The sequence below is a fragment of the Staurois parvus genome, unplaced genomic scaffold (assembly GCF_062004578.1).
Source record: "Staurois parvus isolate SC_StPar_1 unplaced genomic scaffold, SC_StPar_1.0 ptg000058l, whole genome shotgun sequence".
NCBI lineage: Eukaryota > Metazoa > Chordata > Amphibia > Anura > Ranidae > Staurois > Staurois parvus.
The window spans coordinates 11,623,451-11,646,429 of NW_028317854.1; the positions used below are offsets into that span (position 1 = coordinate 11,623,451).

The window sequence follows — 22,979 nt, forward strand, 5'->3', positions numbered from 1 at the left end:
TTTGGACAGACAATCCAGATGATCTGAAAGGGCCTGCAGAAAGTCTGCAAGGATTCTGAGTATGTTACTAGAATGCCCTCCATCTTGATCCTGTGGAGCAGTCGAGGCAGAAACTTAAAAGGTGGAAAGATGTAGAACATTTGAAGCTGAGTCACCTGAATGTCCATTATGAAGGCCTGAGGGTCCCTGGACCTGGCAACAAACCTGTCTAATTTGTAGTTGAATCTGGAAGCCAGAAGATCCATGTCTTGGGATCCCTCACCTGGGGCAAAGGGCTGGAACATCTCTGGATGGAAAGTTGATTCCCCCAGATCCAGACACTGACGACCGAGAAAATCTGCCTACCAATTTTTTCACACCTGGCATGTGGACACCACATGGGGCTAGAATGTGCAGTTCTGCCTAATAAAGGATCTCTTCCCTTTAAGTGACACAAGTTCTGGTGCCTCCTTGATGGTTGTTGTAGGACACAGCGGTTACATTGTTCATCTATATTTTTGTAGGATGACCTTGCAATTCAGCAGTCCAGCATTGATCAGACAACAGAATCTTGCTGAGTTCCAGCAGGCTGATGGGATGACAAGCTTCCTTGGATGACCCCCTGCACTGAGAGGATATCCAGGATTCCTCTCTACACTGGCTAGCAGGCATCTATTGTAAGAACCTTCCACATCTTTGCGGGAAAGGGTTTTGCTGATTATAGCACAGGGCTGGAAATCCACCATGATATTTGTCCACACTACCAAAACATTGAGATGGTCTGGAATGAAACTGGCATATAGCACTGCCTCAAAGGAAGTTATAATGCAAGCATGAATTGAGAGCCGGTACTGGGATTGAAGGTCCCAGGCACATGGGTGGGGGGAAGAAGATAAGTCTTTCCCAGGGAAGAAAGATCCTGTACAGGGACATATCCAATATCAAGCCAGATACTCTAATCAGTAAGTCAGTTCCACCAATGATTTCTGAAGGTTGAGAACCCAACTGAATCTTTGCAGAATCTGCACAGTCCACTGGAAATTGACTGACAGGGATAGAAAGAACTGGTCTTTTAGCATTAGATTGCTACAATACTCAACAATGTGTATCCCCTTAGAATGGAGCAAAGCAATTACTAGGGCAAGCACTTGATGAAAACCAGGGGGTCATGGACAGGCCAAAGAAAAAGTTGCAAATTGGTAATGCTGAGCACCATTTTTCTTGGTAACGAAGAAAAATGGGAATATGCAAGTAAGCAAGTAATCAGCTCCACTGAGCCCAATAAGAACCTTTGGAAGATTCAGAATGGGACAAACTCCTCCATTTGACTTGGGAACTGTGAACAGGTATGATTAAAACTCCTGAAAGTGTTCCTCGCTCGTGATGTGGGCAATGACTCCCTGCTGATGACTCCCTGTAAGATGTGCTTGTGCTTGTGCCTGTGGAGAGAGAAGCACAAAGCAGGGAAGAGTCTGAAACTCCATTTTTAACTTCTGAAAATGACCCTCTGGATCAAAACATTGGAAATTTCTTGGAAATTTCTTGAAACCAGAAGGACTAAAAGGCTTCAAACAAGTGGGGTCACCCGTACCTGAGAAAAAGGCTTGGAGCCTTCTTTTTCTGGGGGTGGAGACCAATCAGACATCCTCTTTCAAAGGACAGTCACTCAAGGTGTTTCTTGCACAGGGGTTCAACTGACCAGGATTTGAGCCATTGGATCCTCTAAATATGGATGTAAAGTAGGCTCAATATAGAGATCTGGTGAAATGTATCTGCCAAAACATTCACGCAGTAGTGTTATCCTCCACAGGGACCATTAATGTATCGCTGAGACAAACAATGGCTGCATCCACCACAGGGATCATCCATTTCTACAGGAATCCCTACTCCATATGATATTGCTGTGCAAAACTTTTAGGAGGCGCAAAGAGCTTTTTTAGAGTCAGGCCAGTTACCATACAAGACAGACTCTAAGAGTGAGTAGACTTGGCAGGCATGCACAATTTTTAGGACCCTATGTTGGGGATCTTAGGGTGTGCAGACTCAGGCTGCTTTAATGGTAAACAAAAGTGTACCGCATCGGGGATATCCTTTAGCTTGGATGAAGTCTCCACCGAAGGCATATCATCCTGATATGATTTCTGAGAAAAAGAGGGTAATCTTCCTCATCTATCTTCTCCTCAGACAGCATGTCAGCTGAAGATTTAGAGACTGAATCAAAAGGGTACATTGTAGGGGTTTGTTGGTGAGCCCAGCTATCTACAACTTCTATCTATTGCTAGTAGTGAGCCCATAAGAAGGCAGAGAATCAGCTGAGACTTTCACCCCAAGAGAAAGAATATGAAGGCTACACTGGCAAAATAATGGCCATAAAACAGAATTGGGACAGAATGACAGGAAAATGGTGCCCAATTTTAAACAGCCAGTGCTCCTGTTACATGGCTGCTACAGAGCATTTAAATGTTGCAGCCTAAGGCATAGGAGCGCCAGCATCCTGGTAAAGATTTTAGGAGCACAAGCCCTGTAACTGCCGCAGCAGATTTGTTCACACTATAGGCAATATGTAGTCTCAGCTGGGGAGGTAACTGACTGGAAAACGCAGAAAGGAGTCGCAGTGGCTATGGCACAGCCAAGAATAGAAGGAGTTAAGTTTCTTTCAGTAGAGAGATAAGGCATCTATCACCCAGGGACACTAACAAAACACAGAAGCAAACGTCTTTTCTCTTGGCAGTGCCAAATCAGCTGAAGTTACCTACATAAAGCCCATGGTTCAATACTAAAGATACTACGTCTTGTACTGAACGCTTAACAAATGCTTGTTTGACTACACATTAAAAATATAAATATTTTACTCTTCTAACATACAAAATGCCACAAATCACACGTTGAGTAACTCAACTGAATGTTATTGTTTGACAAGAATGTCTTTCAGTAACTTTGGGGCCAACTAATAACCAAAGAGGTTAATAGAGCAAAACTGCATGAAAGGCACTTGCATAAAAATAGGCTCTTGCACAAAGACAAATGCTAACTCCACAGTGACATGAGTTTGTGTGGGCCCACATTTAACTTGATGGAACAGAGAAATGTACATGGAAATATCTTATCATGCAATGGAGAGTGAAGCAATAAGATATGTTATACCCATTGGCATTGCTGATTATTTTTACCATGGTGGTAAGTGCAGGCTATAATCAAATGTGAACTAATTTCGAGGAAAACAGATATGTCTATAAAGCTGTCATTATTTTCCCTGTGTGCAAGCAACTAATGCAAAAGTAGAAAACCTCTAAGTACAATTTATGACACTAGAATGTGATTATATACACAGTATTAACATAACAGTTAACGTGACACTTATTGCCAAGTGAGCCTTACTGTCCAGAGTATTGAATACCTGTGTCCCCCACCATATGCTGTTATTTCATTTTCTGACCCTTATGTCACTCTTGTGGCCTGTAGCGACACAGAGTCAGAAGGATAAAATGACATAGCATGGTGGGGCACCCAGGTTTCCAGCATTTCCAGGAGTTCTCAATGCTGAAGATTCTGATGAAGGCTGTAGCTCTCAAGCAGAACAAACATAGGAGCTATGGACTACTTACCAGAGGTAAGTATGATGTCTCTTCTTTGTTTTGGGGATTTGTTTTGACCATAACAATGTCACTTTATGTCAATAGTGTAAACAATCCTACTGTTGTTAAGGGTGTATTAGTTATTTTCCAAGCTGCTTTTTTTAAGAAAACTTTAAAAAAGGTTTTTACATGCTGTTAGAACTTTGGAGAAGAAGTCCACTGAGCATTTTTTTTTAATTATCCATAAAACATGATAACATTAATTTTCAGAATCAGTATTCTAATTTATTTCAGGTATTTAGATAGTGATGAGAATTTACACAACACTTTATATATTGTACACATCAGTCTCTTCCCTTAAGTAGTTTACAATCTAAGGTCCCTACCTCACATACATACATACACATACTTGGGCCAATTTAGACAGGAGCCAATGGGAGTGTGGGAGGAAACCCACACAAGCACAGAGAGGATGTAAAAGACTCCATGTAGGTATCAAGGTTGGAATTCAAACCAAGGTTCCTAGTGCTGTAAGGAAGGCGTGCTAGCCCATAGTCATTGTACTGTTTAAAATGTTTTTTGGCTCCAGTTTCCAGTACTAGGTGCAAAATATACTCCATTTTGTGATCCTTACTTCCCCTTTGCCAATCCTAAGAAGTTCTTAATCTGGAAATAAAAGTTAGGGCCATCTGAGGAAATAACAAGCAAACCATACCTTCTCTCTCCCTCCATATAAAGTAAATAAATGGCAACCCTATGTGTTTATTAGAATATATGTCTGCTCTTCCTAGGTGGCAAAATGATTCTTCCATTTCCCATATTTTACAGTAATTATATACTTTAAAAAGCTGTAAACTATGAAACAGAAAACATTTAAAATATTTTGCTAGCATGATCAATTGTATTGTCTGGTAGCCATTTCATTGATTTCAGTAGAGAAAAGTTTTCAGTCTGCAAAAGCATCCTTTGAAAACCATTAGTGAAGGACAATAATGAACTTTTCTACACATTTGTTAAAGAAATGGCATGTATGGTCAAACCTAATCTCAGGAACTAGGCTGGGTGTAGGCATGTGCAATGGGGCCTAAATTTGCCATCAACGTATTGTTCACGCCTCCCTTAAACAAAAATGTATTTTCTAATTTTTACACAATATTTACTGATGAGAAAAAATATACATTACATAATGAATTAAAATATCGATTGGCAGCACTAAGAATGGGACAGGACGGAGCAGAACTCTGAGCCAGGTATACAGAGGGAGTAGAAAAAGTAGCTGCTATTGCTCTTTCAAGGTCCAGCCACAGGATGGGGGCAGGGATGGGACCTAGCTTTAGTGCTTATGTTTAGCAGAGAAACATCAGGTCACCATTCTGACTGTAATGTCTGACAGAGCTGTATAAATCACAGCATTGTATGGACAGAAGTACAATTTCTTGCAGGTGAAATTGCTACCGTATACAGTATGTTTTTGAACTCCTGCTCCGATTTCAGCTTTAGGCTTAACTACAACCCTAGTAAACCAGGATCAAATATATTGGAATACGTTCCTTTGTTTTTTATGGTAAAAAAAATCAAACAGCAGTTTTTTGGTTGCATTTAGTAACAGCTCCTCATTTAAAAAAATATGTGTATTATAAGTAATGAGACATTATTCTTTAAAAATGCTCAGTGTTTTTCAATTGTTGTAACAGTCATATTTACATACAGCACATGCAGTATATAAAAAATTAAATAATGTTGCAGTCAACTTTTACATTGTGTTTGCTCACACTCACCTTTTGCCAACAGCCAGGCATTGGAAGCCCATCTGGTCCCTGTTTCAATGAGACATTAACATGAATGTTATATATCTATGTCCAGAATATAGCATGCAGAAAGGGCATTCATTGCACGGTTGCAATAGATGGCTCTTATGGATAAGGATCCAATGCAAAAATACATTTTAAACAAAAAAAATGATCCACATATGACATCTGTAGACCAGTTTACTGAGTGGTGATTGGGAATATGTTGATTTATTTTACTACAGTTGAATGTCTGCACTAAAAAAAAAAACTAAGCATTTTAAAAAGTACCTCTTTTTGTGCAATGTTCTAAAGAGTAGGTGAAAGCATTGCAGTTTTAATGTGCACTGCACTCTAATTTAATTTTTTGGGATGACAGTCACTATTTGACTGTAATGGTCAAACTGAAACAAGCTGAGAATAGCTTTAGTTTCACATTCAGGGAGAATGGTAATGGCTACCTCCAACAAAAGAAAGTGGTAAGATAGTAAGATAGCCAAAAAAGCTTTTAGGATTACAACAGTTTTAAACCAATCAAACTCTAAAATATATCTTTAAAGGATAAGTGCTCTTATCCATTTTGCCTAAACTAGGCACTCTCCCTCACCACAAGTGCATAGTTTCCTTCATTCCCGAGCTATAGCCTGCTACGATATTGATGACTGTCAGTAAAATATTCTTTGAGCTTTTAAAACCGTTTATATCCTTCCAGATTTATAGACAAAGAAGGTTTCACGGCAGGATGTAAGCATTGCAGTGGGACGGAGGTAAATATGTTTCTGGGGCAGTGTAACTCATGGTACTTTAGGTGTAGGGAAAAAGGATGAGAACACTTTCGCTAAATGTGTACTTAGCATTTACATTAACATAATATTAGGTTATGTTTAGTCAAAAATATCTCTTTTTCTCATTAACTTATGGTTTTCTTTGTTGAAAATTACAAATCAGTTCTTGGCAGGAGAGCAGGTACCCTGTATGGATGGAAAGAGGGGTCATGGGCAGAATAATTAGCAATGCTGTAATTGCTAGCTTGCTTCCTGTAACACAGAATTATGACTTTGTTGCAGATAGATTTTGTTTCATGCTGTTGACCTAAATCCATATGGATGCATTACCTTTAGACACATAAACAGGTATATAGCTATTCACATATTATTATTCCTACAGAGTTTGTGTTACTTTTGAAACTCTTTATCTTAATATCACTCACTTAATAACCTGTATAGAATGACACATCAATAGACGTGAAATACATATGGCCTTTAAAATACAGATTAAGTCGTCAGCAAGTTCGTAAATGCAAGTAAATTTTGTCCATGTAAAGAAGGATAAATATTTACCTCTCCTGCTGTCCATGCTGTTGAAACCCACTCAAATCAAGAATAGTTGGCTGAAGTCAGTGACAAAAAAAAAAACACTACTGGGTGTAACAATGTACTGATTTCTCCCACGAACCTCTTTGTCAACACTATGTATACACAGGACATGAACTCCCAGAAGTGTTGAGTTCAGAAAAAAGTTTGCTTGACTATTCCTCTTGATTATGGTGGTGGGAGAGGTTCTTTACAGTGACAGCTTTGCTTAACATTTACAAATTGCTGACAGGGTCATTTTAAGTGCTTCACAATTCAATTTCTAGTACACAGGTACTAGAAAAGCAGCTCTACTCTTCTGTACACACTGCTAGGTTGCATGAGATTTGGGTATCTAAGTTTCTGTACATACTATAGCAGAAACATTGCCTGACTCTACTCCATCCCTCACTGATTTCACAGGTTTTCAGGTGAGTACTGCTAATACCTGTTTTACGGCAGCTAAAGATAACACTTTATCTGATGCTTTTAGCCCCCTATTGCAAAATCACATCAAATAAATAGCAGAGACCTGCTAGTCCAGACAACAGGCCTATTCTCAACTATGCATGGGTGCTTTTAACACACATTGCAATGCATTTAGTCAACTATGCATCTGATTTTTAATTTCCTATAGACCCTTAATGATGGTCAACGCAACAAAAGCAGTACCTGACCCATTTTTGGCCAATGCAGCATACCACAACACATGTTTATTTTCATTAATTGTGGTACATTGTAGGGTCACGTGGGTTGTTTACTGGGGTTTTATTTAAAGATTAATAAAATGCCCCCCAAAACACATATACAATGTGTGTTACTAACACGCATCAACATGCACCCATAATGATGAATTCAGCCTCAAGATAGTTGAAGAAAGAACACTAGCATCTGGAACTATTATATATAACCAAAGTCAGGTTTATAAACCATTTCAGGACATTTACCACATACTGTAATATGCAAAACTGCCTAATCCTTTGCATGCTGAAAGCCTGCCATCATACAAAGCAACATCTCTTTTGAAAGAAACCTAGTTGATTGTAGGAACTGATGGCTAGACATGAACAGCCATTTCTACCTGGAGTATGCTCTGAGAGCTTCTCTATTTAAACATTAAGGTCTATGATTATTTAGCTGCTACACTTATTGCTCACTATCGTTAGCCAAGCAGATAAGCAAACCATCAATGCAACTGTTTTAAAATCATACCAAAGTACGCATTCTCCAGATATAAATGCCATATGTACAAGAAAGACAAATAAAACAGATATGCAATATACATGCTTCATTTTTCCCCAGCAAAACAATAAAAAATATGTACTTATGCTAACATAATTCAACAGTTTACTTAATCTACCTAATTATGTTTGAGTATCTATTTTACATATTGTTGACTTCGGTGACTTTTAAGCAGCTTAATGAAAGAAAGAACCAAGTTTGCCATATTGGTACAAGGAAAGGGATTTCTAGTATAATTTTAGTATGGGCAGGATTTTAGATTCATGCTGAGTTGAGGAGAGGAAGCTGTGAAAAAAACTACAGGGAAGGTCAAGTAAGTTTCACAGGGAGACTAAGCCGTTTTAATAGGTGTCTATAGAAGGGACTGGGCTGCAGGCTATTACGTCGCTACATAGATTACCTACTTGCCTTTGGATAAAGGTTGTCACAAGCTAATAAGGTAAGCTATTTTATAGCGGTTATCCATTTTTACTGCAGGGTTATGTGTGACGGTGTGGGCAAATTTGCCAGTGTTTGCTCTTAAAACATTCTGAGGAAAAACAGAGTGGAAGGACAGACAGTGTAGGTGTTTACATTAGATGTTAGACGTGGGATCGGAAATATAGCATTAATCATTTAGTGGAATGCACTTCATTCATGCAGAGGCATGCAGATTTTTCCAATGCAAACGTTCCAGGAGTGGCCTTTGCATTTGTTACCAAGACAAGGACTCACATGCAGGGAGGATAGGAAAGAGAAATACTGTACCAATTGGCAAGGGGCATCCAGCCCATCCAGGCCAGGTTGACCTGGTTCCCCTTTTTCCCCCTTTAATCCACGGAAACCCTGTTTGTAAAGATTAACTTGCAATGTTACTGAAAATTATTATTCTTTTGCAGTTATTGCTCCTGTAGAAAAAAAAAAGGAAGGAAAAGAAAGGGATAGAGCAAGCATCTGAGAGCCTCCTGCAATGATGAGCACAGAACTTACCAAGTCACCAAAGACTGATCACCTCTCTCATACACCAGGCACCAACGTTGATACTCATAATGGTGTAAACGTTCATAATAGGAGTTTAAAAGTTGCTAAATTGTACAGTTGCTTAGTAAATGCCACCTGCATAAAAAATTCAGCTTTGGCAATACTTATTTTTTAAACATCTAGATCAGGCAAGATGGCTTTTAGACCTTTGCTCTTTCCCAAATTCATTAGATATCATGGCATGATGGACTGGTTTTATGAGACATACCAACGGGCAAGGTGCATCTAATCCAGGAGCACCCTGTTCTCCTTTCTCCCCTTTAGGCCCTTTTTTGCCCTTCTTTCCCTTTTCCCCCTGTGGATACAATGGTTTATAGAAAAAAAAAAAGCAAATGTATTGAACAAAAAATCTCAGCAAATGACAGGTTTGAAGGAACATTTACCAAGGCAGTGTTACAAAGAAAACATCCATATTAATTACAGTAAATGTTTTATTATAGTTTGATACTAATGATAGGAGGAAGTTGTTTTGGGAAAAATATTTCACCTTGAACTTATCATTGTTGACTAACATATTCCTATCATATGTGCAGAATACATATTTTTAGAGATTTCATCACGGTTGTGATCAATAATGTGGATAACTGCAGACACCATAGTACTTATTCTGGGCTAGTGCAATACTAGCATCATGACCACATAGTAACTGGATTTGCTTTATACAAGTGTTCAATAATACAGACCAAACGATTTATCCTTATATCTGTAGTGAAAAGGACAGATCATACTATTCATATTAACAGACAACTGGATTCACTTGAAGTTGCTACTACAATGCAGTCATTAACAAGTAGGTAAAGCCTATTATTAAACGTCTAATATTTGATCCCTTTTAGACTTTAATATTTGCTCCCTTTTGGACTGTTAACTATACATTTATATTTGTCTTGGCATATCTGTGTAAAAAAAATACCTGTTGATCTTGCAAAAAAATCTTATCAGCTTGTCATGCTGGCCACACACTAAAGCTGGGTACAAACAATCAGTTTTTTGGGTTTTTTTTTTCGTTCAAGCCAGTGTGCTGAATGAAGAAAACAGAGGCAATCAAGAGGAGCTAGCTGTAATAACTATCCAAGGTTAGTACAGTGATCTCCACGCTGAGTTATTGCGTTCTAACAGGGGGACCGCCCCCCTGCCAGGACACACCTGCCAGTGCTCACAGCTATTGGCTGAGAGCGCTGATCAGATGCCAATCGACAGATCTTTTTCAGTTATGCCCCTTTGACAGAAGCCAGGCACTCAACCTGTTTCTATCGGACACGCTGCCATACACATGGTCCAAATGTCAGCTGGTTTGTGTTGTACTGGCTGATACCGGGCTTAATACTTTTCTTTTGTTCAGGTTGCAAGCTGAATGAAAGTAATCTAAAAAATTCCCCCATCCTTTGATGAATGAAACCCCTGCCAGGCTGTTGTATTCTGACTATACTGGCTGTCAGAACACTCAAACAGGTTCTGGTCAGCTGATAATTTTTGACCTGGCCCCTTCGACCAACCAGACTGAGCTGCAGACTTCTATCAAGCCAGCTGGGATACCCACCAGTTCTTCGGCTGAAATTCTAAGAGTGTATGGCCAATTTAACTTCCTGACAGTTATCACTTACATTATTCTGTTAACAATTACATTGTTCTGCAGACTACAGGACCTGACTCATCCTAGGCCAGGAAGTATGTTACTGGCATTGCACTAGATAAAATAAAGGATTAAAAGCTTTTAAGAAGAACTCCGGAATAGGCAAAATAAATCACCCATTAGTACACCCCCTACACAAAACACTAAACAGTTAATAAAATTTTTAAAATCCTTACCATTTAGGAAAAAAGTCTAACTGAATTTTCATGACCTCATCTCTGTAATTCAAAAGATAACAGCATCTGATCTGCTAAGGAGGAGGTGTAACAGCAGAGATTACATCATATCCTCTCCTCTCTCTCTGCAGTAAAAAGAAACTACAGTTCCCATCAACCACAGGAAATTGTAGTAAATGTGAAACACTAGGCCTGTACATTTTCAACGTGTCTGAGCGTCTTGGTCCGCCCTCCACTGCAGGTGGGACTGAATTACATCACCGCTGGAGAAAGAACTACAGAAAGGATGTGCCAAGACCAGTGACTTGGGGAACAGGAGACATAGCAGCCACTGTTCTTACAAACAGGAAACAAAAGGGAATTCACAGTTTGATTTGAAAATAAATAAGCTAATTCAGAGCAACTACTGAGTGAACCAGAAGATGAATAACATATTCAGTGAAGGTGGGAAGTGCCAGGAGTTCTGCTTTAAAAAAATAAAACAAATGTATCCCACACAGATACAGTATTTGCTACTCCCCCCCCACATGACAAACTGGTAGGATGCAATATACTACATGTTTGTTTTTGCATTTAGATACATTTTAACCACTTCCACACCGCCCTATAGCAGAAATACTGCTACAGGGCGGCACTGGTGTGCAAAATCACGTATATATACGTGATTCGCGCTCCTGCAGATTTTGCGGGCTGACCTGCGGGTGTCGTGATTTCATCCCCAAGGGATCAATCATCTGATTTAGGCCAGTGATGGTCGGCCTAAGTCGGACGATCAATCCCTGTCCTATCAGGAATATTCCTGTACCTGTGTTTACAGTTACACAGGTACAGAAAGTGATGACATCTTCTCTCTCTGAGCACATTCTGTCCCAGAGAGAGAAGAATCAAGACAGTTAGAACACTTTAGGACACATTTAACCCCCACCCCACCCCAGTTAACCCCTTCTAACCCCTTCACTGCCCTGTCACCAGTGCCATTAGTACAGTATACAGATTTTTTGCTGAGCACTGTATTAGTTTCACCAGCGACTTCAGATAGCATTAGCGTCAGTTAGCACCCCTCCCAAATAGCGTCAGATTGTCCATCAGTACACCAGTAATCACATTTAATCCCTTGATTTCCAGGAACAGACTCACATACACAATAAACCTCCATTGCTAGTATAGTGTCTGAACGGATCAATATATTTGATCAGATAAGCACTATACCAGCATTCACATTAGTATAGTGTCCCCAAAAACGCAGCGTTATCAGGGTCAGCCCCTATGCTTACCCCCCCCTTCTCCCACAGCAAGTGCAGTGTCAGTAGATGGCAGCCCACAAATTCTGCAGCACCCGTATGCTTCGGTATATATATTTTATAATATTTTTTGGCACATTTCATGTGTGCCCACCATTAGAAGTGGGTGGATGCAGGGCGGTATATTCTAATGGTGGGCATACCACACACTTTTTCTGGCAGAGATTTCTTCTTCTTTTTTTCCACAGGCTGCATATAAAAAAAGAACATAGCATATACACCCAACAAGGACCAGCGACATACTGGTACATCACTGGACTTTGAGTGGTTATACCAGGATGATGCCTACAGCTGCAGGTATCATCCTGGTATTGTTTTTTTCAGTCAGAAATCGTCTTTCATGTAAAACAATCCTAGTGGCTAATTAGCTGCAGGATTGCATTTACAAGCATCGACAGAAGATGCCCCCGCTGCCTTCCATGGCCTTCCCGGGCAGTCCTGTGCCATTGGGGGAACCTGAGAATACAGTCGGTATTTCTGCCAGCTGACCATACAGCTGATTGGAGACCAGAATGGTGCCAATCATCTCTATAGTCTAAGAAATCGGAAGCCACAAACTTTTCATCACTTCAGTTTTGCAGGATATAAATAGCGCCATTTGTAAATTGGGAAAGTATCTGATCACACTGATCTTGGTGAGATTAGATAATGTAAGGGCAGAAGACATATCTAGAGTCTGATAGACCCCAGATTTCTCAAAAAGGAATATATGACAATGCCCATTGAAGTTATATGGGATATTTGCATTCCCTGTGATAGCATTAAAAGTGCTAAAAAAAAATGAAAGGGACAGTGTAAGAATATTTTGAAAAATCAAAATAACTTAAAAGAAAAAAAAGCACCTTCCCCACCCCCCCCCCCCGTGCGTGCGCACACCTGCGTGTGCGAACGTTGACCCCGCGCCAGTATGTTAACAGCAGCTGCACCATGCATGTGAGGTATCGCTGCGAACATCAGATCAAGGGCAGTAATTCTAGCACTAGACCTCCTCTGTATATCTAATATGGTAGCTTCTAAATGCTTTTAAAGTGTCGCCTATGGATATTAAAAATATATGCAGTTTTTCACCATTGCACAGGGCATGCGCAGTTTTAAAGCAAGTCAAGTTTGGTATCTGTTTACTCGGCATACCATCATCTTTTATATTTTAACAAATAATTGGCCAATATATTGTGTTTTTGTGCACTAAAAGTAAAAAAGTGTATTTTTTACTAAATATATAATGCTTAGGGGTTCTAAGTAATTTCCTTTTTTCATGTGAACAAAAAGTGTCAGAAAAGGCTTGGTCTTCAGGTGGTTAGAAAAGTGAGTGATGTGTGGCATATACTTCTAATGCTGGGCTGCCCCCACCCCCCAAAATGACCCCTTTTTGGAAAGTAGACACCCCAAACTATTTGCTGAGAGGCATGTTGAGTCAATAGAAGAATTTATTTTTTTACTCAGTTTTTGGAAAATGAGAAAAAAATTTTTTTTTTACACAAAATTGTCACTTAAATGATTTATTGTTCACACATGGGTATATGTGGAGTTACTCCCAAAAATACATTCTGCTGCTTCTCATGTGAGAGACTTTTTGGCAGTCTAGCCAAGTACAGGATCCCAAAATCCAATAAGGACATTCAGGCCTTTAAATGGCTTTATTTCCTCATTACACTTCCTGACTACCTATCACAGTTTTGGAGGCCCTGAAATGCCAGGATAGCACCAACCCTCCTCCCCAAATTACTCCTTTTTGGAAAGTAGACACCCCAAGGAATTTGAGAAGAACCATGGTGAGTATTTTGCAGATCTGGTTTGTTTCCCCAAGTTTTTAAAAAATGAAGAAAGAAAACAAAAACATATTTTTTTATTTTCTTTTTTTATATTTCAAAACCTTGAAAAAATGAGATCTGCAAAACACTCACCATGTCATTTTTTAAATTCCTTGGGGTGTTTACTTTCCAAAAAGGGGTAATTTGGGGGGGGGGGGGGGGTTTGGTGCTATCCTGGCATTTCAGGGCCTCAGAAACTGTGATAGGCAGTGAGGAAGTGAAACGAGGAAGTTACGCACCTTCAGGCTTTCAAAGTGGTCATTGGATTTCAGGCTCCTGTATGTGGCTAGGTTCCCAAAAAGCCTCACACATCTGGTATCCCCATACTTGGTAGAAGTAGCAGAATGTATTTTGGGGTGTAATTCCACATATACCCATGGCTAGTGTGAGCAATATATCATTTAAGTGACAACTTTGTGTAAAAAAAAAATGTTTGTGTCAATTTCCACAAACTTGTGGAAAAAAAATAAATCTTTCATGGACTTAATATGCCTCTCAGCAGATAGCTGAGGGTATCTACTTTTCGAAAATGGGTCATTTGCTGGTGTTTGTACTATCCTGGTATTTCAGCGCCTCAAAAAATTTGATAGGCAGTAAAAAAGTAAAAGCTGTGTAAATTCCATTATCTATACCATAGTTTGTAGACGCTATAACATTCACACAAAGCAATCAATATACACTTATTTGGATTTTGTAACCAAAAACATGTAGCAGAATACATTTTGGCCCAAGTTTATGACTAATCTTGAGTTTACTATATATTTTTTATAGTCGAAAGTAAAAAATATTGTTTTTTTTTTTTAATTTTTGGACTTTATTGTGTTTATAGCACAAAAAATAAAAGGCGCACAGGTGATAAAATACCACCGAAAGAAAGGACGTAAATTTTGTTTGGGCACAGCATGGCATGACCGTCCAATTACCAGTTGAAATAGTGCAGCACCAAATAGCAAAAAAAGGCCTTGTCAGGAAGGATGGTAAATCCTCAGGAGGGCAAGTTGTTAACCACTTCCCACCTGGCCAATAGGAAAATGATGGCCGGACGGGACTCTCGTCGATCCAGGTGGGCGTCATATGATGTCATTCCCGGATTGCGCCTTGCCAATACCCGTGGGGCAGCGCTGAGGCGAGATCTGTCATCGGCTGTGTACCTCTGACACAGCCGATTACAGATCTGTGTACCGGCCCATTGCAAGTACCATGTGACCTGCTGTGACCAATCACAGCAGATCACATGACAGTTGTAAACAATGGATGGCTTCCTTTCATGCCATCCATTGTAAAAAAGTGTGTCTAGCAGTGAATTGTCAGTGATCACATGCACAGGCTGGGCCAATCACAGCCCATATATGTCATGTGGTTAGCTGTGGCCAATCATGGCTTATCACAACAAAAAGACCTGAATGAATCGATTTCATTCATTTAAATGCTTGCTTATATCAAAGAAATTCTTTGCTATAAGCAATCAAATTGTGTGAAAAAAAAATACTGATCACTTCCCCAAAGTAGCAAAATGTTACTATGGTAACATTATACTACTTTGGTCATAGTGTAATATGAAATGAAAATCTTAAAAAAAGAGAAAAAAAATTAAAAAAATTTAAAAAAAAGTAATAAGATAAAATAAAAATTAAAAAAAAATTATTAATTTTTTTTCCTACTGTCACCAATCAGTGTCCCTGATCACTGCCACACCAGTTATATGATGATGCTGTACTGCACTGATGACAGTATGTAAAAACAATTGTGAAAATATTTTTTTTTAATTTCTTAATTTTCCAATAAATTATGACAAAAAAATTACAACTTCAAAAAATTTTTCATGTGTCTTACGAAATATGTCAGACTGTCTACTTTGCAAAAAGAGGTCATTTGGGGGATATCTGTACTGTTTTGACATTTTTGGGCCTCAAGAAATTAGATTGGCTGTCATTACTTCAGGATTGATCAATTTTCAGATATATAGCATAGTTTGTGAACTCTATAACTTTCCTACAGATAAAATAATAAATACTGATTTGGGTTATTTTCACCAAAGAAATGTAGCAGAATACATCTTGGCCTAAATTTAAGAAGAACAATTATTTATTTGCAAACTTTTATAACAGAAACAGAGAAAAACGTGTGTTATTTTCCAAAATTTTCGGATTTCTTTTGTTAATTTAGCAAAAAATAAAAACCCTAGTGGTGATTAAATACCACCAAAAGTAAGCTCTAGTTGTGTTAACAAAATGATACAAAGTTAGTTTGGGTACAGTGTTGCATGACTGCACAATTGTCATTCAAAGTGTGAGAGTGCTGAACCTGAAAATTGGCCTGGGCAGGCAGTGGGTAAAAGTGTCCGGTATGGAAGTGGTTAAATAAAAAAACAAAAAAATACAACATACTAGTTATAGTGACAAACCCTTACATTTGGAAAACCTTTGTGAAAACTATTATGTTCATGTTTGTATTTTTAGGTTTGAGCTGCATTTTGTCCTTTGTGTTTAGAGACATCAACTCATTCCCTGTTCACAAATGTCAGTGCTGAATCCAAATACTATTTCTGAGATACATTCAGTGAATACCAGTAGTTAATACTATAACTTCCTAGTGGTAATCACCAAATATAATCATACAGGTAAATGTCCTTCATACCCATCGATAGGCTGTAAAATATTTGAAAAGCAGAAATGATGATTACCTATTAAAAAGGAAGGCAGGGAGGAGGAAGCCACAATATTAGTAAAACAATGGACAGTAGTCAAGGAAAGACTTTGGAGGATTACTCTGAGACCACTGTGCCAAATGTGCAAAAGAATATAACTAATTATATCCAATGCTGTGAGTGCACAGTTATCTCCAAAATAAACCAGTTAGGTTGCTTTAGGGAAAGTCTTAAGGTAAAAAGAGTCAAGGAGGTAAAGTTGCAGGAGAGTACATTGGTATAAGGAGGAGAAGGGAATGCTCCACTGGAAAACAAGGTGTCACAAGACAGTTGGACATTGTTGATCATACAATGTTAAATGAAGGTGATTTATGATAAAGTAATGCAAAACAAAAGCAATAAAAGAATGAAACAGGGAAAACAGCACTTGAAAAACAAGATAAAGTAGCCATTTTAAAAGGTAGTATTGTTAGATACTGATTACACTATAGGATAGTTAATCTGCCCCATAGCTTCCATATCTTTCCTGTGTGCCAACAACAACATGTTTGCTGAGTAATCTAAAGTATGCTTCTCCTTGTGTTGCCACAATTTGTTTATTTGTTTCATATGCTGTTGTACAAATTAGAAAACACTTTACATTTAATTCATACAGAAGTTTACAGTAACCACTTAATAATTATGTACAGTAATTAATGGGAACTTTAGGAGACAAATGCAAATAAAAATAAGTAGACATGCAGCTATAAAGTCAGCTGCAGTTTCATTGAGAATAGGTTATCATTTTTTTGATACCTAAGGGTGCCTATAAAGAGCCCAATTCTGAAATGGGTATAGGTACCTAGGTGCTGCTACTATGGACATATACCAACGCCAAAAAAAGAAAATATGTAAAAAAAATACAGTTCAGCAGCTGGGAGTAGCTTTTTTTTTTTTTTAAAAAAGAAAAAAGCTTAAAGGTTAACATAAAAAACACACAATTCCTTTAAATAAGTTGCTTGGCCAATGCCTTGAACCTGCACATAAAATGCTGTGAAATGTACTAAAGCAAAAGTGACATTTATAACTAAAAATTGACCAGCAGCTCTGTTCTGTTTGTAAACAAGGTGTCCAGGGATTCCCTTCAGAATATATACCAGACCTTTATCCTAGATGGGGGTCTGCTATGAATTGTAAGGGGAATACCACAAAAAAAAAAAAAAGATGCAAGGTTTTCCCAAAAAATCCATATCCTAATCTTTTCTTTGATGAGGGTCTGCTGTAGAAGAGTTACCCCATGCAAAAAGCAAGAAAAAAGTGTGGTGTCTCCATCACAATCCATGCCCTTAGATCCTTACCCAAGCATGCAGTCTGGCTGGCCATGAAAGGGACAGAAAGTGTGAACTTTCCAACTATGAACCATTCCGGCCCACATGTCCCCAGATATCCAGCCCCCTAATGTCAATGAGTACTATATACACTAATACATAAATAAATGAAAATACAAATTGTATGACAATACAAAAAAATAAATAAATTACATAATCGTCCGGCCTGCATAGTATCCTTGTTTGCAAGGTATGCAGGCAACTGCCATCATCCTGGCAACCAAGCAGCAGGAAGTCATTAATTTAGTGGCAGTAGTGATACCATCTCTAGATTAATTATTTCTGGCTAAAGCAGCCGCGGATTAGTTGGATGGGTGAACTTGAAATTTCGTTTTCCCATTTGGCAAACAGCGATCATGTAAAATTGAACTCTACATGGTTGAAAACTTCAATCTCATCCCTAGCTACCATAGATCTCTCTATTAATTTGCAAAATAATTTTTCATTATATGGAGGATCTGCCCTTGCTAGGTACATAGAGAATAGCAATAGAACAAGTCTGTCTACTTTATCTATCTATCTATCTATCTATCTATCTATCTATCTATCTATCTATCTATCTATCTAATCCCTCTGTCTATCTCATCTATCTATCTATCTATCTATCTATCTATCTATCTATCTATCTATATTCACTATCAATTGTTTTCCCTTCATGTAGGCTTATAGAATGAGCCAATGCAAGAGACAGTGATGACAGTTTGCAGAAACCCAGAGAGCCAGATATCATTTTACTATTTCCAGAACAGTGGATAAAGTTTTCTTTCTTTGTATTTACCAATTTTTCTAAAATAGGTCCACTGTTTGTGTAATTGGCAGTCTCTGCACTTTGCACAGAACTCCATTTTATAGACATTGTCATAAAATGTTTTGTTCCTTGCAAAGTTAACTGATACCAGGCATTATTTATCCCAGCAGCTTTGCCAGTAAATACACTGCAAATGACTAAGCAGTTTGCACTGACCATCCCAGCTAGATTTATTGGAAAGGGCAATGTGCACTGCTTGAAGTCCAAGCAATCAATAGCTGTTGGCACACAGGAATAAGACTGGATTTATGGAGCCCATGATAAGGTCAGGAAGATTATTCAGGCACAGGCTTGCCATGTTAACATTCACTCAACACTTCAATCACCTTTTCTCCCCTTTCTCCTGGGTCACCTTTCTCTCCTCGAGGACCCGGAAAACCCTGAAACAATATACAAAATGATCCTGTCTGACTAAATTCAGTGGATGCATAAGAGGGAGCTTTGTGCCAAGCCAGTATATATGGAGAAAAAACTGTGCCAAAAATTAAGTAAGCACCCATTAAAGTGCTGAGAATAATTTTGGTTTTATTTTTATTACGAGACAACAGATTATGGCAAAGTGAAAGTTGGGTGTGAAATTTGGAATTAAAACTAAAAATTTCAGGTACAATCTTAATTGCATAGTTACATTGGTCTAGCTTGGCACAGTGTAAGTATGCATATCTCATACCTTTGTGGCCATTGTGGAAGCTAACAAACACTGAAGTAGTCGGGGCTACTACAGGGATCACCGTTATCTTCTGGGTCCTTTGCTGAGAGGCTGTCCCATTGTGTACTGGCAACAGAGAGTCGTTAGTTCATCAAGGCATTCTGTGATTGAATGAGGTGGAGAGATTGTGTCATCACCGCCCCTCCTCTTCACCTTGGTCAATTAGGGAATGCCCTAAAAGGCATTCTGAGAATGGCAGCGATGCCAAACCAGCAACTCCTTGTGGTAAGTATGCACTGAGGCAGTTACTCAGCATAGAACCTGGAAGATTGCAGTCATCACTGTAAAAGCACCAAATACTACAGACATTTCCAGCTCCACAGTGGTCCCTCAGCTTTGAGATATGTAAACTTACGATGGTCCAAGACGGACAATTTTAAGTATGCAATTAAAGTAGAACTATAGGCAACATTTTGTTTTCATTTTGGATAGAGTAAGGGAGGGTTATAACTCCTGTCAGTTTATTTTTTGCCATCTGTGTTCCATTAGGGAGATGAACTTTCACTTCCTGTGAGATAAATTCCCTGCAAATGAAGGGAAGTTCGTGCGGACCCCCAGGACACCAAATGGTCCCCACTGGAAAATTTTCCCTCTCTTACTATTCTGGGGACAACCCAAAATTTGGGGTTTCTTTTACTTTTACTTCAATGATAATGGTAAACAGGACAAATCAAGAGGGTTAATCTCCCTAACGGGGGCACACGACAGAAATAAGAACCTAACAGGTGTTCTAATCAATCTCCACTGTAGCCAAAACTTAAAAGAAGAGTTTTGCCTTTAGTTATACTTGAAGATCATACCTGGAGTTCCACTTTGAAGTGTTTGCTATAACAGCCAATTGGATACTTGCCTTTATTTTAAAATTTGCGTTAGAAAAGGATAGCTGAAATATGATTGATTACTATGAGCATTACATCCCTTTCCATCATTTAATATATAAGGGACTAGAGATAGGCTTACCAGTAGTCATGACAGGCCTATGCCTATAGGTGATATTGGCTACCATTTTGCTTTTTATTTAACTACAGCAATCGCTATTCAGAAAATGCCACATTAGCCAGTAATTGTGAATGATTACTAAAGCCAACCATACATGGAATGAAATTGGGACGGTTCAGCAGGGACCTTGCCAATCTTCGACCCATGTTTGGGTAGGTTGGTTGTACACAAGTCGAATGACTTGTGTAAAAGCAACCTGTTGGAAAATTTCTCTTGATTGGCACCACCAGCTTTAGCCTGCGGTGCTGATGAGTGTATTCTGATGGCAGGGAAATCTCAATGCTGTCAAAATAGAAAGTTTCTACAGGAGGAATTCCTCCATCCACATTAGTGCCTGGATGGGAGGATCGAGTCACTTTCTTTTGTTCAACCACTCAATTGTTTTAGTTTTGTATAGGGAGAGAAAGGGCCAGAACCTATGTATTTTACTGTTGTCTGTGTCTGGCCTGGTGAGATTACAAAGACTAGGAAGTTGGGTACAATGCCCCACCATTTACACTGTTTTTGCCAATATCCCAAATATTGAAGGGACTTTGAAAGGCAAAAAAAGTGTGTACACAGGTATAAAACAATAAATGTTTATTGCAACAAATTATTTTTTGATAAAAAGAATAAAAAGACTCAGTGAGGTTGAGCTGCAGTACAACAATGCATGACTTAAAAGTAGAAAACATACATGGTGTGCATATCCTGACAGTCTGTAATACATCAACTGACAAGTGGGCTAACAGCACAAAGGAACTTGAACAATGATAGTATCCAGACAAATCCAATGCGTTTCGGAACTCATGTTTCCTTCTTCAGGGAATAAATATGTCAGGTCTAAAACATAACAAAGCATCAAGAAAATACATACAACATAGTACAGAGTATCAAATTCAGAATATACAAAAAAGGCTGCTTACTCATACACAAATTGCACCACATTAAACAGTAGTTACAAGATGTTCAAGAAAGATAGGTGAAAATGCTTCCCAAGTGACAAGTCTGAGAGAGGGCGGGCAGGAGCACCCCAGTGAACCATCCACCATCCACCAGCGAGGACTGTCAGGAATGGACTCACCACTGGTGGTGCTGTGGCTCACTTGCTCTGTGGGCTGCAGTACCAGCTGCTACCAGAGGGTGCTTTCAGCAGCCAGGGTCTCACTCCTGCAATCAAGCCATCACATGAGGCTGATTGCAGGAGGTCTATTTAAGCAGGACCAGGCCTGCAATCAGTGCCTTGGTGTTTGTTTCCCATGAGCCCCTGTACCTGGTATTCTGTGACTCTTCTGTTGCCAACCTCTGCATTGTTCCTGACCCTGCTGACCGCCTCCTGTTGAACCCCTGGCTTGCCTGACCATCCTTCTGCCTGATCCTCTGTACTGCGCTGCCTGTGAGTTACTGAACCCGGCTTGTGACCCTGACTATTCTCTGCCTGCTCCTCCGGTACCTTGCTGCCCGCACGTTGCTGACCTGGCCTGCCTGACTACGCCTTACGCTACCCAGGCGATCCATCCATCCCGCATGGATCTGTCCCTGTTACCAGGTCTGCCAGCCTCTTCACGTCAGTCTCCTTTCCAAGCACACCTCTGACGACGCTCCCTACCATTGCCAGACGTACTCAGGGGTCCCGACCTGGTCTCAGTCTGCTCCAAGTCCATCCCCACCATCAGGGGCCCTGGTGAATAAGCAGATTGGGACTTAGACCCCGCGCCCTGAGGAACCCCATGCTGTGGGCTGCTAGAGAAGCAGCCAGGCGGTGCTTAACAGTACCAAACAGCCTGCCTGACCTTTCCACCTCTCCAGCCCTGACTACACCTGTGTTCCCACACATTTCTGGTCATACCCGGATCCCTAACAACTGCACTACAGCAGCCAATAAAGGGATCTATAGAATGCAATAAAAACCACATACAGTGAAAAAAGTCCAACGGTTGCTGCTTTCCACAGATAAATGGTATGATGGTATAATTCTTAATGGTATGGGGGCTCTATGCATACATATAATAGTCAACAAACCAGTGTATTAGAAATGGGCACAAGTAGCAGAAGCAGCGTATAAACATGTATATAAAAAGCCACCCAAATATACTGAGAGAAAAGGGGGAAATATTGTATGTGAAATGATAGAAGATGCTCATCAATAATGTCACCAATAATAATAATATCATATGGAGCCACATCACAATCATACAAAAAGTGGTCAAAGACTGCAGAGCAGCTGGTATATATAGTAGCAAGCTGGTGATTGGAAACCAATTGCTATTCGCCAATGTTTCGCACCAAATAGGTGTCAGCCTGTCTATATTTTAAGCATCACCCGCTGTACACAGGCTGCCACATGGCAGTCTTTCGGCCCGATGTGCGTGTGGCACTGCCCCGCACGTCAGTGAAGTGATGTCATGTGCAAGAGTTTGAATCGATGGGGATTGCCTGGGTTGTTGCTTCCCCCGAACGACGCACCTGAGCCCCCACAGCTCACCACTGGGAGGGCCTTTCGTATTATGACTGCGGTTTGGGTGGCCTGAGTTTAACCTTCTCTCCACTAGAGGCCAGTGTGGTGCATTCCACCCCAGGCCTCTGGGTGGGTG

At 39.6% G+C, this 22,979-nt stretch overlaps 1 protein-coding gene across 1 annotated transcript in view; it reads right to left on the reverse strand.

Moving 5' to 3' along the window:
• COL25A1 (collagen type XXV alpha 1 chain) overlaps positions 1–22,979 on the reverse strand; it is a 658,924-nt gene that overhangs the window by 14,589 nt on the left and 621,356 nt on the right. The window contains exons 33-35 of the mRNA XM_089668497.1: positions 19,025–19,078; positions 8,683–8,760; positions 5,333–5,371 (exon numbers count right to left, since the gene is read on the reverse strand). Of these exons, the coding sequence (XP_089524623.1) occupies positions 5,333–5,371; positions 8,683–8,760; positions 19,025–19,078 (171 nt within the window). The remainder of the gene's footprint in view (positions 1–5,332; positions 5,372–8,682; positions 8,761–19,024; positions 19,079–22,979) is intronic.